The following is an 18,784-nucleotide window of genomic DNA, read 5'->3' as shown; positions in this document are numbered from 1 at the left end:
ACAGCAAAGAAGTGGAATATTCTTGAATGGCCAAGTCAGTCACCTGATCTCAACCCAATTGAGCATGCATTTCACTTGTTAAAGATTAAACTTCAAACAGAAAGGCCCACAAACAAACAGCACCTGGAAACCACCGCAGTGAAGGCCTGGCAGAGCATCAAAAAGGAGGAAACACAGCGTCTGGTGATGTCCATGAGTTCAAGACTTCAGGCAGTCATTGCCAACAAAGGGTTTTCAACCAAGTACTAGAAATGAACATTTTATTTACAATTATTTAATCTGTCCAATTACTTTTGGTCCCTTTAAAAACAGGGCAGCACATGTTAAGGAGCTGAAACTCCTAAACCCTTCATCCAGTTTTAATGTGGATACCCTCAAATGAAAGCTGAAAGTCTGAACTTCAACTGCATCTGAATTGTTTTGTTTAAAATTCATTGTGGTAATGTCTAGAACCAAAATTAGAAAAATGTTGTCTATGTCCAAATATATATGGACCTAACTGTACGTCTGGATCATTAAGATTAAATGCTCTGTCGTCACACATGTTTAATAGGTTGTGCCTGGTCTTGCAGTCCAGCTCTATGTGAGTGAATAGGTCAGTGCTGGAATCCCAGACTAACATGGCACCATACTTGAAAGAAAGTCATGGTTTTATTTTGGACAACCCCTCTAAGGGGCCTGTCACACATAGCGAGATCGCTGATTTTGTGCCGCATCAGCGACCGGCCACCCCCCGTCGGGTATTGCTGATCGTGCAGGAATGTCCTGGGCCATTTTTTGATCATTGGTCTCCCGCTCACCAGCACGCATCGCTGCGTGTGGCAGTAGGAGACCAACGATCAGCGAGCTCCCTGCGCTGCAAGCAGATGCTAGGAGCTGGTATCCAAGGTAAATATCGGGTAACTAAGCACGCACGGTGCTTAATTACCCGCTGTGTACCTTGGATACCAGCGTGCTCACGCTGGGAGCTGGTATCCAAGGTAAACAGCGGGTAACTAAGTGCCACGTGCGCTTAGTTACTCGATATTTACCTCGGATGCGAGCTCTCTGCGTGAGCACGCTGGTATCCAAGGTACACAGCGGGTAACTAAGCGACGTGCGCGCTTAGTTACCCAATACTTACCTTGGATACCAGCGTCCTCCCTGATCGCTGGTCGGTCTGCCTGTTTAGCAGCTCACCAGCGATCCTGACCAGGTCGTATCGTTGTCGGGATCACTGGTGCATCGTTTGGTGTGGCGGGACCCTAAGAGGCTGCTCATTAAAAGTCAACATGCAACTTGTTACATGCAGGGGTCTGTTTTTTAGCTTGTATGTGTTCTGCAATAACCCCTCAGGGCTAATCTGTAATCCTCTAAATATGTAATGAAATCCTCCAAATAAACCTTTACTACTAAGCAACTCGTGACTGTCCGTGTGAGCCTGAGTCATTATGTGATAACGGCACGCTGGGAGTTGTAGATTCACTAAACAGATTTTAGTTTTTGCTCAGTAGTCTGCTTTGTGACCAGAATAATTCAGTAATACTCATTTATGGGCTGTTACATTGCCATATTGAGGATCAATATCAGATTGGTGGGGTCCAGCTCTTCACCGATCCAGCAGAGGTCAAGTATAAACCATTGTGTAGCTGAACAGCACTGTATCCAGCTAGTGGCCGCTGCACAGCAACTCCAAGTCAAATAAAACATACAAACCTGCTCTATGGGCCAGAACTATGGTAGTGCATCCCATCCTGGACGATTAAAGCCATCAGCCAGTCAGCACAAGCCACCATATACATACTCATGTTCTGCTGCGTGCGCGAGGGGCCTCCATAGCAAAACACTCCCCATAGTACATGGTCGGCCAGATTTGTTTAGATGAACAGCAACTACACCACTGATTTAATGTGTTTGGGCTCCTTAAGGGCATGTGCAGGACACCAACGAACACACCGGGTTTTGCCAGAGGAAGACGCATGATGACATGCCAGCATCTTTGGTCCTAAAGAGTCTATTCGATTAGTTTTACAAACTATTCAGCAGTTTCTAAGCAGATGGTGCCTGAAGAATGGTCAGGTTATGACTACCCAAAAACTGAACATGGGCGCTGCAAGTACCGTATATACTAGTGTATAAGCCGACCCCCCCTAATTTTTCCACAAAAAACTGGGAAAACTTATGGACTCACGTATAAGCCTAGGGTAGAAAATGCAGCAGCTACTGGTAAATTTCAAAAATAAAAATAGATACCAATAAAATTGAGACATCAGTAGTTAAATGTTTTTGAATATCCATATTGAATCAGGAGCCCCATATAATGCTCCATAGAGTTCATGATGGCCCCATATAATGCTGCACAAAGGTTAATAATGGCCCCATAAGATGCTCCATAGAATATACCCCATATGCTGCTCCATAAAGGTTATGACCCCATAAGATGCTCCATAGATTATGCCCCCACATGCTGCTGCAAAAAAAATGCCACTCACCTCTCAAGAAGGCAGATGCTGCTTAAACGGAGATCAATGTGACTATGCCTACCTCATTAGCCAATGGTCCCATAAGTGGTCCTGCCCCAATCATTTAATTGCTGCAAATCAAATGGGCCTTGCTGTGCTCCGCTCTCTCCAGACCCACCAAAAAATAAATGTGAAAGGCTAAAAAAGCTAAGATTCTCAGCCTCAATCCACAAAATTTCAGAAATTCCAAAACTAATTAGTTTAGATTCAGTTTGCTTGTGGCGTGGCCTAAACAGGTGAGCAAGGTTTCTTTCATAATTTTAATGTTTCCTCCCCCATTGGCCAATTCTCTGTTCATCATGAAGAACCCCTTTAATAACCTGTACATTGTTAAAACATTTTATTAACTGCTCGAACACTCAATCTGTGCACCTTTATAGTGCTGAACTAATGTATATATTACTGTACACAAAAAATGCATTTTACATCCATCTTAATAGTCGGCATCAAAATCTTCATCAGTCTGAAACAGATTAGATAGGATACTGGATCTCTGTAGACAACTGGCTTTAAGGCTGACGCCTGCCTGCAGATCTGCCCCGCGCAGACTCCATCCTAGAGGAGAGACCTGTGCAGATGACCTGTGTGCTGCAGTAGGCTCATTATTCTGCAAAACATCTTGCCTGTTGGTTTTGAAGCCATCTGGCCCGTTCCTCTTACTTCGGTCAACTGGATTAAAAACCATGTCCATTTTGGGCTCCCTCTTCAGGATGCTGGCAGTACTGCAGGTGGAGTGTTTAGAACATCCCTCTGATGTGTTCATCAGAAGAAATGTTCCAGAGCTGTTGGGCAGAGGCAATGTATGCGATACAGGTCTGTCTTGCCATGTCAGGCATCCCATGTCTTCTGATGTTCTACAGGAAAACTGATTTGTTCCTAATGGGTTCTCACTCTTAAAATGAAAATAAATACAAATTAACATTGCCAAGTAAAATTCCACATGTAGCACAATAAAACAAAAAGCTTATTGTAGTACAGTTTTACAATATAATTTCATCATTAGGGACTAAGGGCACAAGTACATGCTGACACATCGTTTATACTGGTCCACCAGACCCACAGGTGCTATAAAGTGACGGTACGGTGTCTGAAAGTAATCAGTCCACGGAAGAATAACTCTATAAAACTACCTACGGTATATTATGCTACAATTTTTTATTCTAGGCCTTCTCAGGTTCCATGTAAAAATGCTCCAGTCCCCAACTAAAAATTTCAGTTGTATTATGGGCCCATAGAAAGCTGGAGACCACAGACATGATAGACGGCGGTAAAAATGAGGCGTACAATTTTGCTGCCCGACATAAGATCTTCAGGATTGGCCTAAGATCAAAACTTCACCAACGTGATCTTCCATCAATCTACCAAATATCGGGAGACCACTTGGACCGGATTTTCCGTTTTATTTAAGCTTTTAGCACCCACCTGGTAGATTTTCTTCTTTGAAATGCTTTCTTTCTTATTCTCCTTGTAGAAATCTCCTTCAGGGTCTGGTGAATGCAAACGTTTCCTAAAATAGAAGATTATAAAAAAACAGAATTACACACACTTTCTAACAAACATGTCTCAGGGCTCTTTGGATCACTGAAATCCATCTCACAAACCCATGAATTAATTTGCCAGGTGAGCCCAATTAAAGGAAAACTACTTAAGAAGGACATTCCACATTAATAAGAAGGCCACAGGTTTCAAACAGTAATGGGAAAGAAAAAGAATCTTTTGCCGAAAAGCATCAAATAGTGCAATGTCTTGGACAAGGAATGAAAGCATAAGTTTTCGTGAAATTTCTAAAGTGTGAGCATAGTAATGTGAACAGATTTGAGGCTGATACAGTGCACAGGTTCATGCAGATAAAGGCATAATGAGGAAGGTTTCTGAGAATCAGATTAATTGGACTAAGCATACTAATACTAACTTTAAAACAGTCTTGTGTTACTGATGAGTGCCGTGGAACCTTGGAAGGTTTAGATGGATGGGCTACTTGATGGTTGGTAGAAGGCTATCAAGTCCCAACACCGCTGCGACATCAGCAAAGAGGTGGCAGAGTCATGTTTTAGGGCAGAATCATGGGGAGTGAGCAGGTAGGCCCCTTTAGGTTCCCTGAAGGTGTAAAAATGACCTTGGCAAAGTACACTGCTCAAAAAAATAAAGGGAACACTTAGGCTAGTTTCAAATTTGCGGACGGAGGAGCTGCAGACTTCCTCCGTGAAGCTCCGCCTACTCCGATCAGTTCCGCCTATTTCTGCATGCTGTCTGTGTACCTACCTTTAGCATTGGGTACGCAGGTCGTGTGGATATATGCGGATGCCTCCGCATGCTTTGTTTCGATGATGCGGCGAATATAAATTCCAACATGCTGCGTTCGGCGCAGGTCGCCGCACCGTCAAAACGACGCATGTGGAGGCAACTGCATACAGCGGCACGGCCTGCGTACCCAATGCTAAATATAGGGTACGCAGGCCGCATGCAGAAGTATGCGGCCGTAGGCAGAGCTGACTGGAGGAGGCACGGCAGGGGGTGGAGCTGACCGGAGGAAGTCCGCTGCCCACCGCAGCTACTCCGTCCGCAAATGTGAAACTAGCCTTAACCCCTTAATGTCCAATGACGGACACAGTCCATCATTGGACTTCTCCCCTGCTTTGATAAGGGCTTCGGCGCTGAGCCCGTATCAAAGCCGGGACATGTCAGCTGTTTTGAACAGCTGACATGTGCCCGCAATAGGCGCAGGTGGAATCTGACGGGCCGGAAATGAGGTCATCGCTGACCCCAGTCATGTGATCGGGGGTCAGTGATGCATTGGCATAACAACCAGAGGTCTCTTGGAGACCTCTATGATTGTTGATGCCGCTTTGCTATGAGCGCCACCCGGTGGTCAGCGCTCATAGCTATGCAGTAATTCTGCTACACATAGGCGATCAGCTCATCGCCTATATGTAGCAGAGCCGATAAAGTATGGCATGCTTCTAGCCTCCCATGAAGGCTACTGAAGCATGACAAAATTAGAAAAAAAGTATTTTAAAAAAATATGAAAAAAATAAAAAAGTTCAAATCACCCCCCCCTTTCATAGAATCATAGAGTTGGAAGGGACCTCCTGGGTCATCTGGTCCAACCCCCTGCTCAAAGCAGGATTCACTAAATCATCCCAGTCAGATGTCTGTCTAGCCTCTTTTTGAAGACTTCCATTGAAGGAGAACTCACCACTTCTCGTGGCAGCTTGTTCCACTCATTGATCACTGTCAAAAAGTTTTTTCTAATATCTAATCTGTGTCTCCTCCCATTCAGTTTCATCCCATTGCTTCTAGTCTTTCCTTGTGCAAATGAGAATAAAGTTGATCCTTCTACAATGTGACAGCCCTTTAGATATTTGTAGACAGCTATTAAGTCTCCTCTCAGTCTTCTCTTTTGCAAACTAAACATTCCCAAATCCTGCAACCTTTCCTCATAAGACAGGGTTTGCAGACCGGTCACCATTCTGGTCGCTCTTTTCTGAACTTGCTCCAGTTTGTTGATGTCTTTTTTAAAATGTGGCGCCCAAAACTGGACACAATATTCCAGATGAGGTCTGACCAAAGAGGAGTAGAGGGAAATAATGACTTCACGTGATCTAGACTGTATGCTTCTGTTAATACATCCTAGAATTGCACTTGCCTTTTTTGCTGCTGCATCACACTGTTGACTCATATTCAGTCTGTGATCTATTAGTATACCCAAGTCTTGTTCACATGTGCTGTCACTTAGCCCTATTCCTCCCATTCTGTATATGCTTTTTTCATTTTTATTGCCCAGATGTAGTACTTTGCATTTCTCCCTGTTAAAAACCATTCTGTTAGTTGCTGCCCACTTCTCCACTTTCGCCCTATTCAAAATAAAAAAAAAAAAAAAAAATCCCACATACACATATTAGGTATTGCCGTGTTCAGAATCGCCCGATCAATAAAAAAAAGCATTAACCTGATCGCTAAACGGCGTAGCAAGAAAAAAAAATCAAAACCCCAGAGTTACTTTTTTTTGATCTCTGTGACAATGCATTAAAATGCAATAACGGGCGATCAAAAGAACGTGTCTGCATAAAAGTGGTATCATTAAAAATGTCAGTTCGGCACGCAAAAAATAAGCCCTCACTCGACCCCAGATCACGAAAAATGGAGGCGCTACGGTTCTCGGAAAATGGTGGGGTTTTTTTTAGCAAACTTTGGATTTTTTTTTTCACCACTTAGATAAAAAAGAACCTAGACATGTTTGGTCTATGAACTCGTAATGACCTGGCGAATCATAATGGTGGGTCAGTTTTAGCATTTAGTGAACCTAGCAAAAAATCCAAGCAACAAACAAGTGTGGGATTGCACTTTTGTTGCAATTTCACCGCACTTGGAATTTTTTTCCCGTTTTGTAGTACACGACATGGTAAAATCAATGGTGTTGATCAAAGGTACAACTCGTCCTGCAAAAAATAAGCCCTCACATGGCCATATTGACGGAAAAATAAAAAAGCTATGCCTCTGGGAAGAAAGGGAGCGAAAAACAAAAACGCAAAAACGAAAATAACCCCGGTCCTTAAGGGGTTAAACAACAGAATATAACTCCAAGTCATTCAAACTTCTGTGAAATGAAACTGTCCATTTAGGATGCAACACTGATTGACAATTTCACACGCTGTTGTGCAAATAGAATAGACAACAGATGGAAATTATTGGCAATTATCAAGACACCCTCAATAAAGGAGTGGTTCTGCAGGTGGGGACCACATCTCAGTACCAATGCTTTCTGGCTGGTGTTTTGGTCACTTTTGAATGTTGGTTGTGCTTTCACACTCGTGGTAGCATGAGACGGACTCTACAACCCACACAAGTGGCTCATGTAGTGCAGCTCATCCAGGATGGCACATCAATGCGAGCTGTGGCAAAAAGGTTTGCTGTGAATGTCTGCTTGAAGAAATTCAAGAAGAAACTATCCAAAAACTCATAAGTTCAATGGATGCAAGAATTTTGAAGGTGCTATCTAAGAAGGGGTTCTATGTTGGCATGTACACTGCTCAAAAAATAAAGGGAACAATTAAACAACACAATGTAACACCAAGTTGATTACATGTCTGTGAAGTCAACCGGTCCAGTTATGAAGCAACACCGATTGTCAATAAATTTCTCCTGCTGTCGTGCGCATGGAACAGACAACAGGTAGAAATGATAAGTGTGAAGACACAGCATTTTATCTTGATTAACCAGATGTCTAAATTCAGTAAATGTTTGGAAACTCTGTGGTACATAATTTGGAAAAACACTTTGTGAGTTTTTTTTTTTTACTTTAGTTTTGAAATAAATCATGTTATAATCGGGAGGATTACACCACCGGTCAGTGATGATAGTTACCATATTTGAAGTCATTGCATATATTTTTTTTTTAAAGATATATCTATGAAAAGGCAGAGAAGACACAACCTGACAGTCGTCGGTGGACAATCCTGATGAGGGTAGTAGTGCTCGCGTTCAGTATTAATATGACCCTGCTCCTCGTCACGGTTTTCTTCCAGATATTTATTCCAGCGGCTCATGAGGGCGGCTTCCTGTGTAGAATAATTCACCACTTATTATGATTTATATATAAAGTTATAACTACAGAGGATCCCTCGGCTCTCAGGACAGGTTGCTTTTAGTTAACTTCACAATTCGTCCATATGAAATACAAGCACTGCAATGGACGTGTCGGCTGTCTGCGCCTCTTTAATGGGGGTGTCAAACTATAATAAAAAGTATCTCTAAAGTCCATCAGTCCATGTTTACATGTCTGCCCCGGTGATGCCACCATCTAGGACTCGTGACAAGGGAAGTGTTTGTCAGCTGTGGCCGTGTCAGGACAAAGACTAGTGCGGGACCTGAATAGGGGACTTACAAGAGGTATTGCCCCAACAAGACCCCCCAAATGTATCTGTAACTATTAAAGGGAAGGTGTTATCAGAAAATGACATTGTATAAATGAGGAGTTAAAGTTAAGGATAAGGCCATTAACCTGCAGATATATATAGTGGCACAGCTGTATACAGAATAAGTGATTAAATGATGGAAGGATTGCGTCCCCTAAGAAAAAAAGGGGTGCTAAAAAACAACGTTAAAAAATATGTATTTTTTCAAGAATATAAAAATTTTAATCACATCCCCCCTCCCAAAAAAAAATAAAATAATCAAAACAAACATAAAAGTCCAGTCTATCAAAATATTAATCACATTGGTAAACGCCATAAAAGAGAACATGATAACATTGACGTGGCAGGATCACGCGTTTTCGGACCCAGCAGCACGGTGAAAGATGCAATAAGCGATCAAAACGTCGTTACCCCAAAGCAGTGGCAACAAAAACGTCACATCAGCAACACAAAAAAAGTCCTCACAAAACAATCAATGTGGAAATGAACGCATTACAGGTGTCGGAAAATGGCGACACAGGCAAGAGGTTTTCATTCTTCCAGTTCTTGGGATGTTTGGCATTGCTGTACTCTTACTGACCTGGAGAATCCGGCTAAAAGGTCACTTTTTACTACACAATGAACGTTGCAAAGAGAAAAGCCCCAAAATCAGTTATGTCGTGGCTTCTAGAAGAAGGGGAGAAAAAAAAAACGATAGCGCAAAAACGGAAAATAGCCCGGTCATGAGGGGGTTAAGCTACCTGTGAAGCCGTAGGACTCGGATGTGATTCACCACCAGGGTCTTCATCAGAGACAGAACTTGGACAGATTCCTCTACAAAACATAACAAAAAAGGAGCCCAAGCGTCATCAATATCATCAATCTCATCACCCTCCTCATCACAACACATTTTATATTTAGCACAAATAAGATCTCTATTACAGCGAATGTAAAAACATGGAAACCGCTGAGAATGATCCCTTGATTGGACCCTTCTACTAGACTGACAGTTACACCATCACTTAATTATTGGGGGGCTGGGGAAATCTGTGACCCCATAGCGATGCTCCCAGGACATTCAGCTGTGCAGGGAACTGCGGCCGCCTCATTCACTCGGAGATGTTGGGCTGGATTAGAAAAACATGGCAGCTTTCTTCAGAAACAGCACCACCACTGACCATTGGCTGTGCGTGGTATTGCAGCTCAGCTCCTTTCACTTCAAAGTTGCAACAAATAACTGATGGTCAGGAGTGACGCTGTTTCTGTTAGAAAAGTGATAATTACTTACCGGTAATTTGATTTTCCAGAGCCATGACAGCACCGCAGACATGAGAGATGGTATACGCCCCCAGGAAACCTGTAGCAGAGACATAAGAAGGGGGCGGCACCTCTCTCCTCAGTTTGTTTCAGAGTATGCAAAGGTAACCGCCTTATTAGTTTACATACATGTTATATAACAGTGTTACTAATATACACACACACACACACACACACACACATTCAGATACAACCTTACATTTTCTAGTGCACCACACACCCATCACCAAGATAGGGCGGGAGTAATGCGGTGCTGTCATGGCTCTGGAAAATCATATTACCGGTAAGTAATTATCATTTTTTCCCTTCCCCATGACAGCACCGCAGACATGAGAGGAAAGATAGAATAGACTCCTAGGGTGGGACAACAGCAGACAACACCTTTCTCCCAAAGGCCAGATCTGAGGGCCCTAGGTCTAGTCTATAGTGCCAGAAATGGATGGCGAGGACCACACTGCTGCTTTACAGATCTGCTCAACCGAAGCATTTGCCCTTTCAGCCCAGGACGTGGCTATGGCTCGTAGAGTGAGCTGTTACACCCAGTGGGGGAGTCAGACCTGAGGAAGAGTAAGCCAATGCAATACTCATACGTAGCAATCGTGCAATCGTTGACTTTGAAACTTTCTTACCCGTTTGTCCCCTGAAAGGAGACAAAAAGGGCTGATGACTGTCACCATGATTTTGAGGCTTCTATATATTGAAGCAGGCAACGTCTGACATCTAGACAATGGAAAGCTTTTTCTCCCTGGGATTTGGGGTTTGGACAAAACAAGGGCAAAATTATCTCCTGCTCCCTGTGGAATTTACCTTCAGTAGGAAGGCCGGATCCGTTTTTATGATCATTCTATCACCCAAAAAGGTGGTATATGGTGGATTTACAGATATTGCCTTCAGCTTGCAGACACGACGAGCTGAGGTTAGGGCCACCAGGAGTACTGTTTTTAGCGTTAGCTCCTTTATGGAGATGGAAGCAATAGGTTCAAATGGAGACGCTGTCAGTGCCATTAATACTAAATTTAGATCCCAGGGAGCTACATTAGATGGTAATTTTGTGGGTCTGGATGTAAAGGAGGCCCGAATGAATCTATAGATCCATGGGTGATCAGCCAGTTTTTGATCAAACAACGCCCCCAGGGCCGATACCTGCACCTTTAAGGTGCTTGTGGACAGTCCTTTTTCCAGCCCTTTCTGGAGGAACTCTAGGACCTCTTTTATTTGGTATTTTTTGGGCTGTCCCAGTCCATTGTCGGTCCGTGAACTGTAAGAATTTTTCCCAAATTTTTTGGTATTTACGTGAAGTTACCTCATTTCTGCTAGCGAGCAGGGTGGTTATTAACGGGACTGAGAACCCTTTTGCTAGAAGGAGTCCCCTCTCAAGTTCCACGCAGTGAGGTGCAGCCCGTGAACCCGGGGATTTTCTACTGGGCTCTGGTATAGCAGATTCGGGGTATCTGGGAAGATCCATGGGTCCGAGATAGATATGCATTTGAGCCATGTGAACCATGCCCTCTTCGGCCAGATGGGGCAACCAGGATTATTCAAGCTTTGTCCTGTCGGATCTTTTTCAAGACTACAGTAATCAATGGAAACGGGGGGGGGGGGGGGGGGACGCATAGGCCAGACGAAATTTCCACTGGTGTAGTAGCGAATCCACCCCCTCTGGTCGTTCTCCTGGATTTAGGAAGTAGAACCTGTCCACTTTTCGATTTTCCCTGGTAGCAAATAGGTCTACCTCTGGTGTGCCCCAGGCAGCGCAGATTTCCCCAAAGATTTTTGGATTTAGGGACCATTCTCCCTGGTGTGGTACACGCCAGCTTAAATAATCGGCCAGATAATTGTCTGGTCCCTTTAAATGTGTACCCGATAAGGATAGAAGATTGTTTTCCGCCCATGCGAATAATTCCCTGGCTTCTGCCATAAGGGTTGCAGACCTTGTGCCCCCTTGTCTGTTTATGTATGCTATGACCGTGTTGTTGTCGGATAATATGGCGACATGTCTCCCTTGCACTTCTCGCTTTACTAGGGGAAGGGCTCGCCTCACAGCCGCTAGTTCTTTTAGATTTGAGGATGCATCCCTGATTCCGGGTTCCCACTGGCCCTGTAGGGTTCGTTTCACTATGTGTGCCCCCCAGCCACTCGGACTTGCGTCCGTGGTCAGTACCACCGAGTTTTGAGTAGTCCAAGGCTCTGATCCGTTTAAGTTTTCGGTGCTCAGCCACCATTTTAATGACTACTGCACTTAAGGTGAGAGAATGATCTCCCGGTTTAAATTGGAGGGACCCCTCTCCTGCTCTGATCTGCCACTGTAGTTCTCTCGTATGGGCTTGTGCCCACCGGACCGCTGGGATTGTTGCTGTTAACGTGCCCAGGAGTGACATTGCCTCTCTTACTGATATGGCTTGACCGGATTGTATCAGTTGTATTTTTTGTTGGATAGCCCCTATTTTCCTTTCTGGAAGAATGCACTGCTGTTTTAAGTCCAATTGAATTTCAAGGAAATCTTGTGACTGAACTGGAGTTAATCTGGATTTTTTTAGATTGATCATCCAGCCTAACCTGGTCAATATTTCCAGGACCTTTGCTTGTCGTTTGCTATGACGAGGAAATCGTCTAGATAGGGTACCAATAGGGTATTCTCCCTTCTTATAAAAGGACGCTACTTCCCCAATGATTTTTGTAAATATACGAGGGGCTACTGATACCCCGAAGGGTAGGCACTGGTGATGAGTGGGGACTTGAGCAATCTCTACTACCAATCTTAGATATTGTTGGTGTTCTCCCCATATTGGCACATGGCAATAGGCATCGGTAAGATCTATTACTGCCATGTAGCAACCCGGGTCGAGTAGCTTCACTGCTGATCCCAAGGTCTCCATTTTGAATTTCTCTGTTCTGATGTATTGGTTCAGGGCTTTGAGATTGAATATGGTTCTTAGTGACCCATCTGGTTTTGGCGTGAGGAACAGAGTGCTGTAAAACCCTTTCCCTTCTTGATGATACAATACTTTTATTAGTACCTCTTTTTGTATGAGGAGTTGAATCTCCTTTTCTAGCGTGGCCTAATTCTTTTTGGCTACCAGAGTCACTTTTACTCTTTGAGGTGGAAGGCTTAGAAAACTTAGTTGTAGGCCCCCAGCTAACAGGTCAGTTACCCATTTTGAGGCGGGCAATGCTACCCATTGATGGACAAAGAACCGAAGCCTTCCCCCGACCGCCCTGGCGTCATTGCTTAGTATCGGGTTTCGGGGTGGTTTTACTAAAAAGGAATCCTCTCTCTTTTCCCCTCCAGGGTCTTCCCCGCGTGGCTCTATCGTCTGGCCGCCCTCGGCTCCCTCTATTCCCTGTTCCACGAAACGACGAGCGAGCTTCAGTCCACCGATGCCTAGGGAAGGGGGGTGGAAACAGTTTTTTATCTGACGCTTTTTCTAAAATTTCATCCAATGCTTTCCCAAACAAGTATTGACCCTCACAAGGGACGGCGCAGAGTTTAACCTTTGACTGGAAGTCTGCCGACCAGTTTTTTTTAACCATAGTGCTCTGCGGCCTGAATTTGAAAGGGCACATGCACGGGCGGCACCTCGGACGGAATCTACTGCGGCGTCAGCCAGGAATCCCGCTGCCTTCTGTAAGTAATGTATTGCCTCCAGCAGTGTCTCCCTTGGGCATTTATTCTTAATTTGGTCACTTAATTCGTCTAACCACTTGACCATGGCACGTGCTGTACAAGTGGCGGCCACCCCCGGCTTAAACGACCAAGCCGATGCCTCCCAAGCAGATTTTAGAAAAGCGTCTGCTTTCTTGTCAAGGGGATCTTTTAAGGCGCCCATGTCCTCAAATGGCAATGCTATTCCTCTGGATGTACTAGCAATGGCGGCATCTAGTCTGGGAGCTTTTTCCCATTTATCACACAACTCCTCATCAAACGGGTATTTACGTTTGAGCGCCTGCGGTATGGACATTTTTTTGTTGGGTTTTTTCGATTCCCTCTTGATTAAATTTAACAGGTTATCATGAAAGGGAAAAACCCTTCGTTTTTTCCCCTCAAGATTACTAAACATAGCATCTTGAATTGATTTTGGCTCTTTTGGTGTTTCCAGTCCCATTGTGGACCTTACAAGTTTTAGTAATTTCCCAATGTCCTCAGATAGGAAATATGGACGACCCTTTTCCTCGTCCGAGGAATCCAGGTCCGAGTCTGAGGGCCCTCTCTCTCCTTGCTCTTCCTCAGACTCTATGTCGGTAGTTATTTCTGTGGGAGGAAGAGGAGGAGGTGGGGGCGGGGGTGAAGCAGGTGTTACATCGGAGCTAAGTGTAGTCTGCTCCTTCAATTCATCTTTGACTGTCGACTTTACTTGATTCCGCATCATAGTTTTAATGCTCTGGAGCAGGGATGGTGACTCTTCGACCACTGTTTTTTTAATGCACGAGCGACAGAGCCGCTTCTCATAAATTTTAGCTAGGGCCTTTTTGCATAATGCACACTTCTTTTGTTTTGACGTGGCCTTTCCCTAAGGAAGACATACATAGGGCAGTTGTTAATATAATGTGTTGCCTTACCAAGGCACTCACCCGGCCCTCTGGGTACCCCGGTGGCCTGTGGCTCTTCCTCCTGCGCGCGCATCTCGCCTTCAGGATCCTCCTGCGCGCGCATCTCGCCTTCAGGATCCATCTGCGCGCGCATCTCGCCTTCAGGATCCATCTGCGCGCGCATCTCGCCTTCAGGATCCATCTGCGCGCGCATCTCGCCTTCAGGATCCATCTGCGCGCGCATCTCGCCTTCAGGATCCATCTGCGCGCGCATCTCGCCTTCAGGATCCATCTGCGCGCGCATCTCGCCTTCAGGATCCATCTGCGCGCGCATCTCGCCTTCAGGATCCATCTGCGCGCGCATCTCGCCTTCAGGATCCATCTGCGCTCCGCTGCTGATCTAGCTCTACAACTCCGGAGCCTGTGTGCAGCCTCTCAGGGACCGGTGGTACCTGCCTTGCTTCCCTTTTTATGGAGGTGCGGTGCGCGCTTCTGGGACCGCTCCCTCCCGGAAGTGCCCAGTACACCGCTCCCCTGGCGTGTGACGTCACTTCCGGTGCGACCCCGGAAGCCGTCGCCTGCATCGTGGTGGCCACACCTCCCCCAGACCAGCCTCCCACTGGAGCGTCCGCCAGGGAGTCTCACGAGGAGGGCATCGTTCACAGAGCCCACCAAGCTGGGCCGACAGGCGCACGCCACCGCGCCCAGCTGCCATCCTCTCCCCGCGGACCTCGGCCTCCTGACCGGCTGACAGAGGGGGATCCCTCCGGAGGTACAGACTCTGCCCCCCCAGCATTCGCCTGCGGGAAACAGGAAACCAAACTGAGGCGAGAAGTGCCGCCCCCTTCTTATGTCTGCTACAGGTTTCCTGGGGGCGGATACCATCTCATGTCTGCGGTGCTGTCATGGGGAAGGGAAAAGCTATGTTCTTCTAACCCCGTACAACCCTTTAAAGACCAAGGACCGTACGTTCCTGACCAGGCCAATTTTTTCAATTCTGACCAGAGTCGCATTACGGTGCATTAACTCTGGAACACTTGAACCAATCCCAGTAATTCTGAGGTTTTTTTGTGACTGAAAATATCGGAAATTTGGTGAAAGTGTCACACATTTCAAACTTTTAATTTTATGCCCTTAAACCAGAGAGTTATGTCACACAAAATAGTTAATAGAAAAAGTAACATTTTAATTTTTTTCCAACAAAAATTTAACTTTAGCCCCAAATTTTGCATTTTCACAAGGGCAACAAGCGAGATTGCACAGTACAATTGGTTGTGAAATATCTCGTGAGTACATAGATACCCCATATGTGGGGGAAAACTACTGTTGGTTGCACGGCTGGGCTCAGAATGGAAGGAGCGGCATTTGAGTTTTGGAACTCAAAACTGTGTAGAATCATTAGTGGACACCATGTCACGTTTGGAGAGCCCCTGATATACCTAAACAGTGGAAACCCCCCCACAACTGACCCGATTTTGTAAAATACACCCCTAAAGGAGCTTATCTAGATGTGTGGTGAGCACTTTTGAAAACCCAGGTGCTTCACAGAATTGCATAACATTGAGCTGAGAAAAAAAACACATTTTTCCCACAAAAAGTCATTTTAGTCCTATTTTTCTATTTTCACAAGGGTACCAGGAGAAAATGGCCCCCAAAATTTGTTGTGCAATTTCTCCTGAGTACATCGATACCCCATTTGTGGGGAAAACTACCGTTTAGGTTCCTGGTAGGGCTTGGAAAGGAAAGAATGACATTTGTGAACAGTCTTTAATGGAATGGTCTCTGCAGGCGTCCTGTCACGTTTGGAGAGCCCCTGATGTGCCTAAACAGTGGAAACTTCCCACAAGTGACCCCATTTTGGAAATTAGACCCTTCAAGGAATTTATCTTAACATGTGGCGAGTACCTTGAAGCCACAAGATGCTCAACACAATTTTACAACTTTGAACTGTGAAAGTGGAATTGTTTTATTTTTCCTCACAAAAATGTTGTTTTAGCCCCAAATTTTACATTTTCACACAAGTGGGTAAAAATGGCACCAAAATTTGGCACACAATTTCTGCTGAATGCAGAAATACCCCAATACGATTCCTGGAGCACAGAGTCTCATAGAATAGTTTGCAGACTCCATATGCAGAGCTGCTAAGTGCTCAAATGACCCCATTTTGAAAATTATAGACCTTTGGGAATTTATCTCCAGGTGTAGTGATGATTTTTACTCCACAGCACTCTGGTCCCACCTCAGTCTGTTGCCCCCGCTACTGCGGTCAGATCCTCTGCACTGCTCGGTACAACGGACACATTGCAGTGACGGCATCGTCCCCACTGACTTGAGACATCAGACACAGAAGAACAATGATGGGAGAGGAAGCTTCAGCTGACGCTCCCTACTCCATCGCTTTCAATGAAAATTCAATTCTGGGTGAAGGTGCAATGTCAGACGGGGGGGGGGGGGGTTGGGGCCAGTGTCATGGGCCAAATATACTCACCCTGTGGGCCAGAGATTGACATATCAGTCAGGAAGTTACCCACTATCCAACGATTAAGGAATAATGTCTATACTTACTGCAATACCCCTTTAAGAGAACTTTGTACCAGAGATAGATATAGATCTCACTTACCCATCAGCGCCAGTAGCCGCCTGCCCCTGTAGAAGGTTCAGCTTCTGGACATGGTGTCTGCAGTCGGCCCCTGAACCTTGACCATAAACCTGCAAAATTAACATTTTGGAAAGAATGAGTGCGAGGTATAAGGGGTCCCAGGAAGGGCTGACTGTAGTCGAGGCAGCACGCGGCTCTTCCGCAGCTCGCCTGCAATCCTGCACTGTGACCACAACGACCCACGCATTAGAAGAGCCCAAATAACTGTAAAGGTGACGGTCACATTACTTTTATGCCCTACACTTGGAACCGCACAAAGAAGTATTTAGACGCCAATATCATACATGTCCAGGGGACGAATACCAAAAGAGTGTCCTTTTTAAATCATGTTGAACCCTTATATATCGGTATGCCTCGTTTTCTAATGCATGTATACTGCCATCCTGTGCACGTATGGCGGAAACGCATCAATAAAGCATGTAATCAGCACCCAAGTATATCAATAAAGCTTGGTGAAACCAGAGTACAAGAAAGTCTCAAAAACAAGGCAGCTTTATTTCAAAAAATGACACATCAGAGACATAAAAAAAAAGCAAGTAACCGAATTGAAACAACAGATGAAAAAAATCTACAAGACTCATCAAAAGCTCCTCATGGGAACATAGCGAAAGGCTCAGCGCCCACGATCAGCGAGAAGCCGCGCATGTTCTCCGCGTCTCAATCGCTGCCGTCTATTGAGTGAAGGGGACTCCACGTGTGATCACTGAGCCGGGCGCAGTCACCGCGTCCAATACATTGCACAGCTGAAATATCTGTTGCGTCTCCGTGAGGGAAACTGGCACGCTGCGGTCTAGAAAGCCACGCCGCACGTCCGTCACCACAGGCGATCCTTAGGCGTCAATGCACGGACCGTGGACATGGGGGTTCTATAAACCCCATCCACTGTGCGGTCACATCTGGCTGCTGCGGGTAGGACGCTGCATAAAGACACAGCGATTCCTGATCGGGTGAACGGAGCCTTACACTCCCACTCAGTTTTTTCCTTTTCCACATTATATGGCAAAACTAATGGTGCGTTTCAGATCTACAACTCATGCTGCAATAAAACAAGTCTTCACACAGCAAGGCATGCCAATGGAGGAAAAGAAGCGTCCATGTTATACACATTATATATAGACGGACAAGCAGCTAATTGTGGCTTTTTAAATACGCCCCCCTCATATTACAGCGGTCTTGTTGCCCACCGCAACCACGGCGGTCTCCGCGTGCAGACGTCAGATCGACTGCTAGAAGCAACAAGGCCGCGATCTCTGGGTCACAGGGATACCACTACCACACGGGGGGCTCACAGCGTGGACCACCAGCACTCACCCTCAGCACGGTCTGCTTCTCCCCACACAGCTTACACGACCATTTCTTGCTCTTTTTTACCTGCACAGATGACAGGTCTCATTAGAATGTCGGGATAAAGAAATAAGCGATGACTGAGGAACGTGACCTCTACCTGCTGCACCTGGAAGACGTGACAGGAGTAACACCTGAGCACCTGGAACTCCTGCATCTTTGGCGCAGGCGCACAGCTGGAAAACTGCGCGGGAAGAGCTCGGTATTGTCTGTGAACTTCCTGATATGGAGACTGCGCCCTCTTGTGGACGCACTCGGTACTGTCTGCTATACTTCCAGCAGGTTACCCTGCGCCCTCTGGTGGACGATCTGGGAACACTGTGCTGTAATTTCTGCAAGTTACACTGCGCCCTCTGGTGGACATGGTCTGTACTGTCTGTTGTACTTCTTGCACGGTACTTTGCGCCCTCTGGTGGACGTGCTGTGTACACTCTGTTGTACCTTTTGGACAACACACTTCGCCCTCTGGTGGACATTCTCTGTACGGTCTGCTGTAGTTCCTGTAGAGAGCATATGGCGCCCTCTGGTGGACGTCCTTGGGT

The 18,784-nt window shown here is 45.6% G+C and overlaps 1 protein-coding gene across 1 annotated transcript; it reads right to left on the bottom strand.

Moving 5' to 3' along the window:
• Positions 1-2,824: 2,824 nt before the first annotated feature.
• Positions 2,825-18,497, bottom strand: MRNIP (MRN complex interacting protein). The gene is made up of 7 exons (XM_073568011.1): positions 18,343-18,497; positions 18,210-18,269; positions 16,860-16,948; positions 9,157-9,229; positions 7,935-8,059; positions 3,924-4,008; positions 2,825-3,393 (listed from the first exon to the last, which is right to left on the bottom strand). Exons 1-7 carry the CDS (start codon positions 18,397-18,399, stop codon positions 2,935-2,937), a joined length of 948 nt encoding a protein of 315 aa, XP_073424112.1. The 5' UTR covers positions 18,400-18,497; the 3' UTR covers positions 2,825-2,934.
• Positions 18,498-18,784: the final 287 nt, after the last annotated feature.

The sequence above is a fragment of the Dendrobates tinctorius genome, unplaced genomic scaffold, assembly GCF_039654945.1.
Source record: "Dendrobates tinctorius isolate UK_male_01 unplaced genomic scaffold, ASM3965494v1 ptg000020l, whole genome shotgun sequence".
Lineage (NCBI taxonomy): Eukaryota > Metazoa > Chordata > Amphibia > Anura > Dendrobatidae > Dendrobates > Dendrobates tinctorius.
This window is presented reverse-complemented; position numbering and strand designations above follow the sequence as displayed.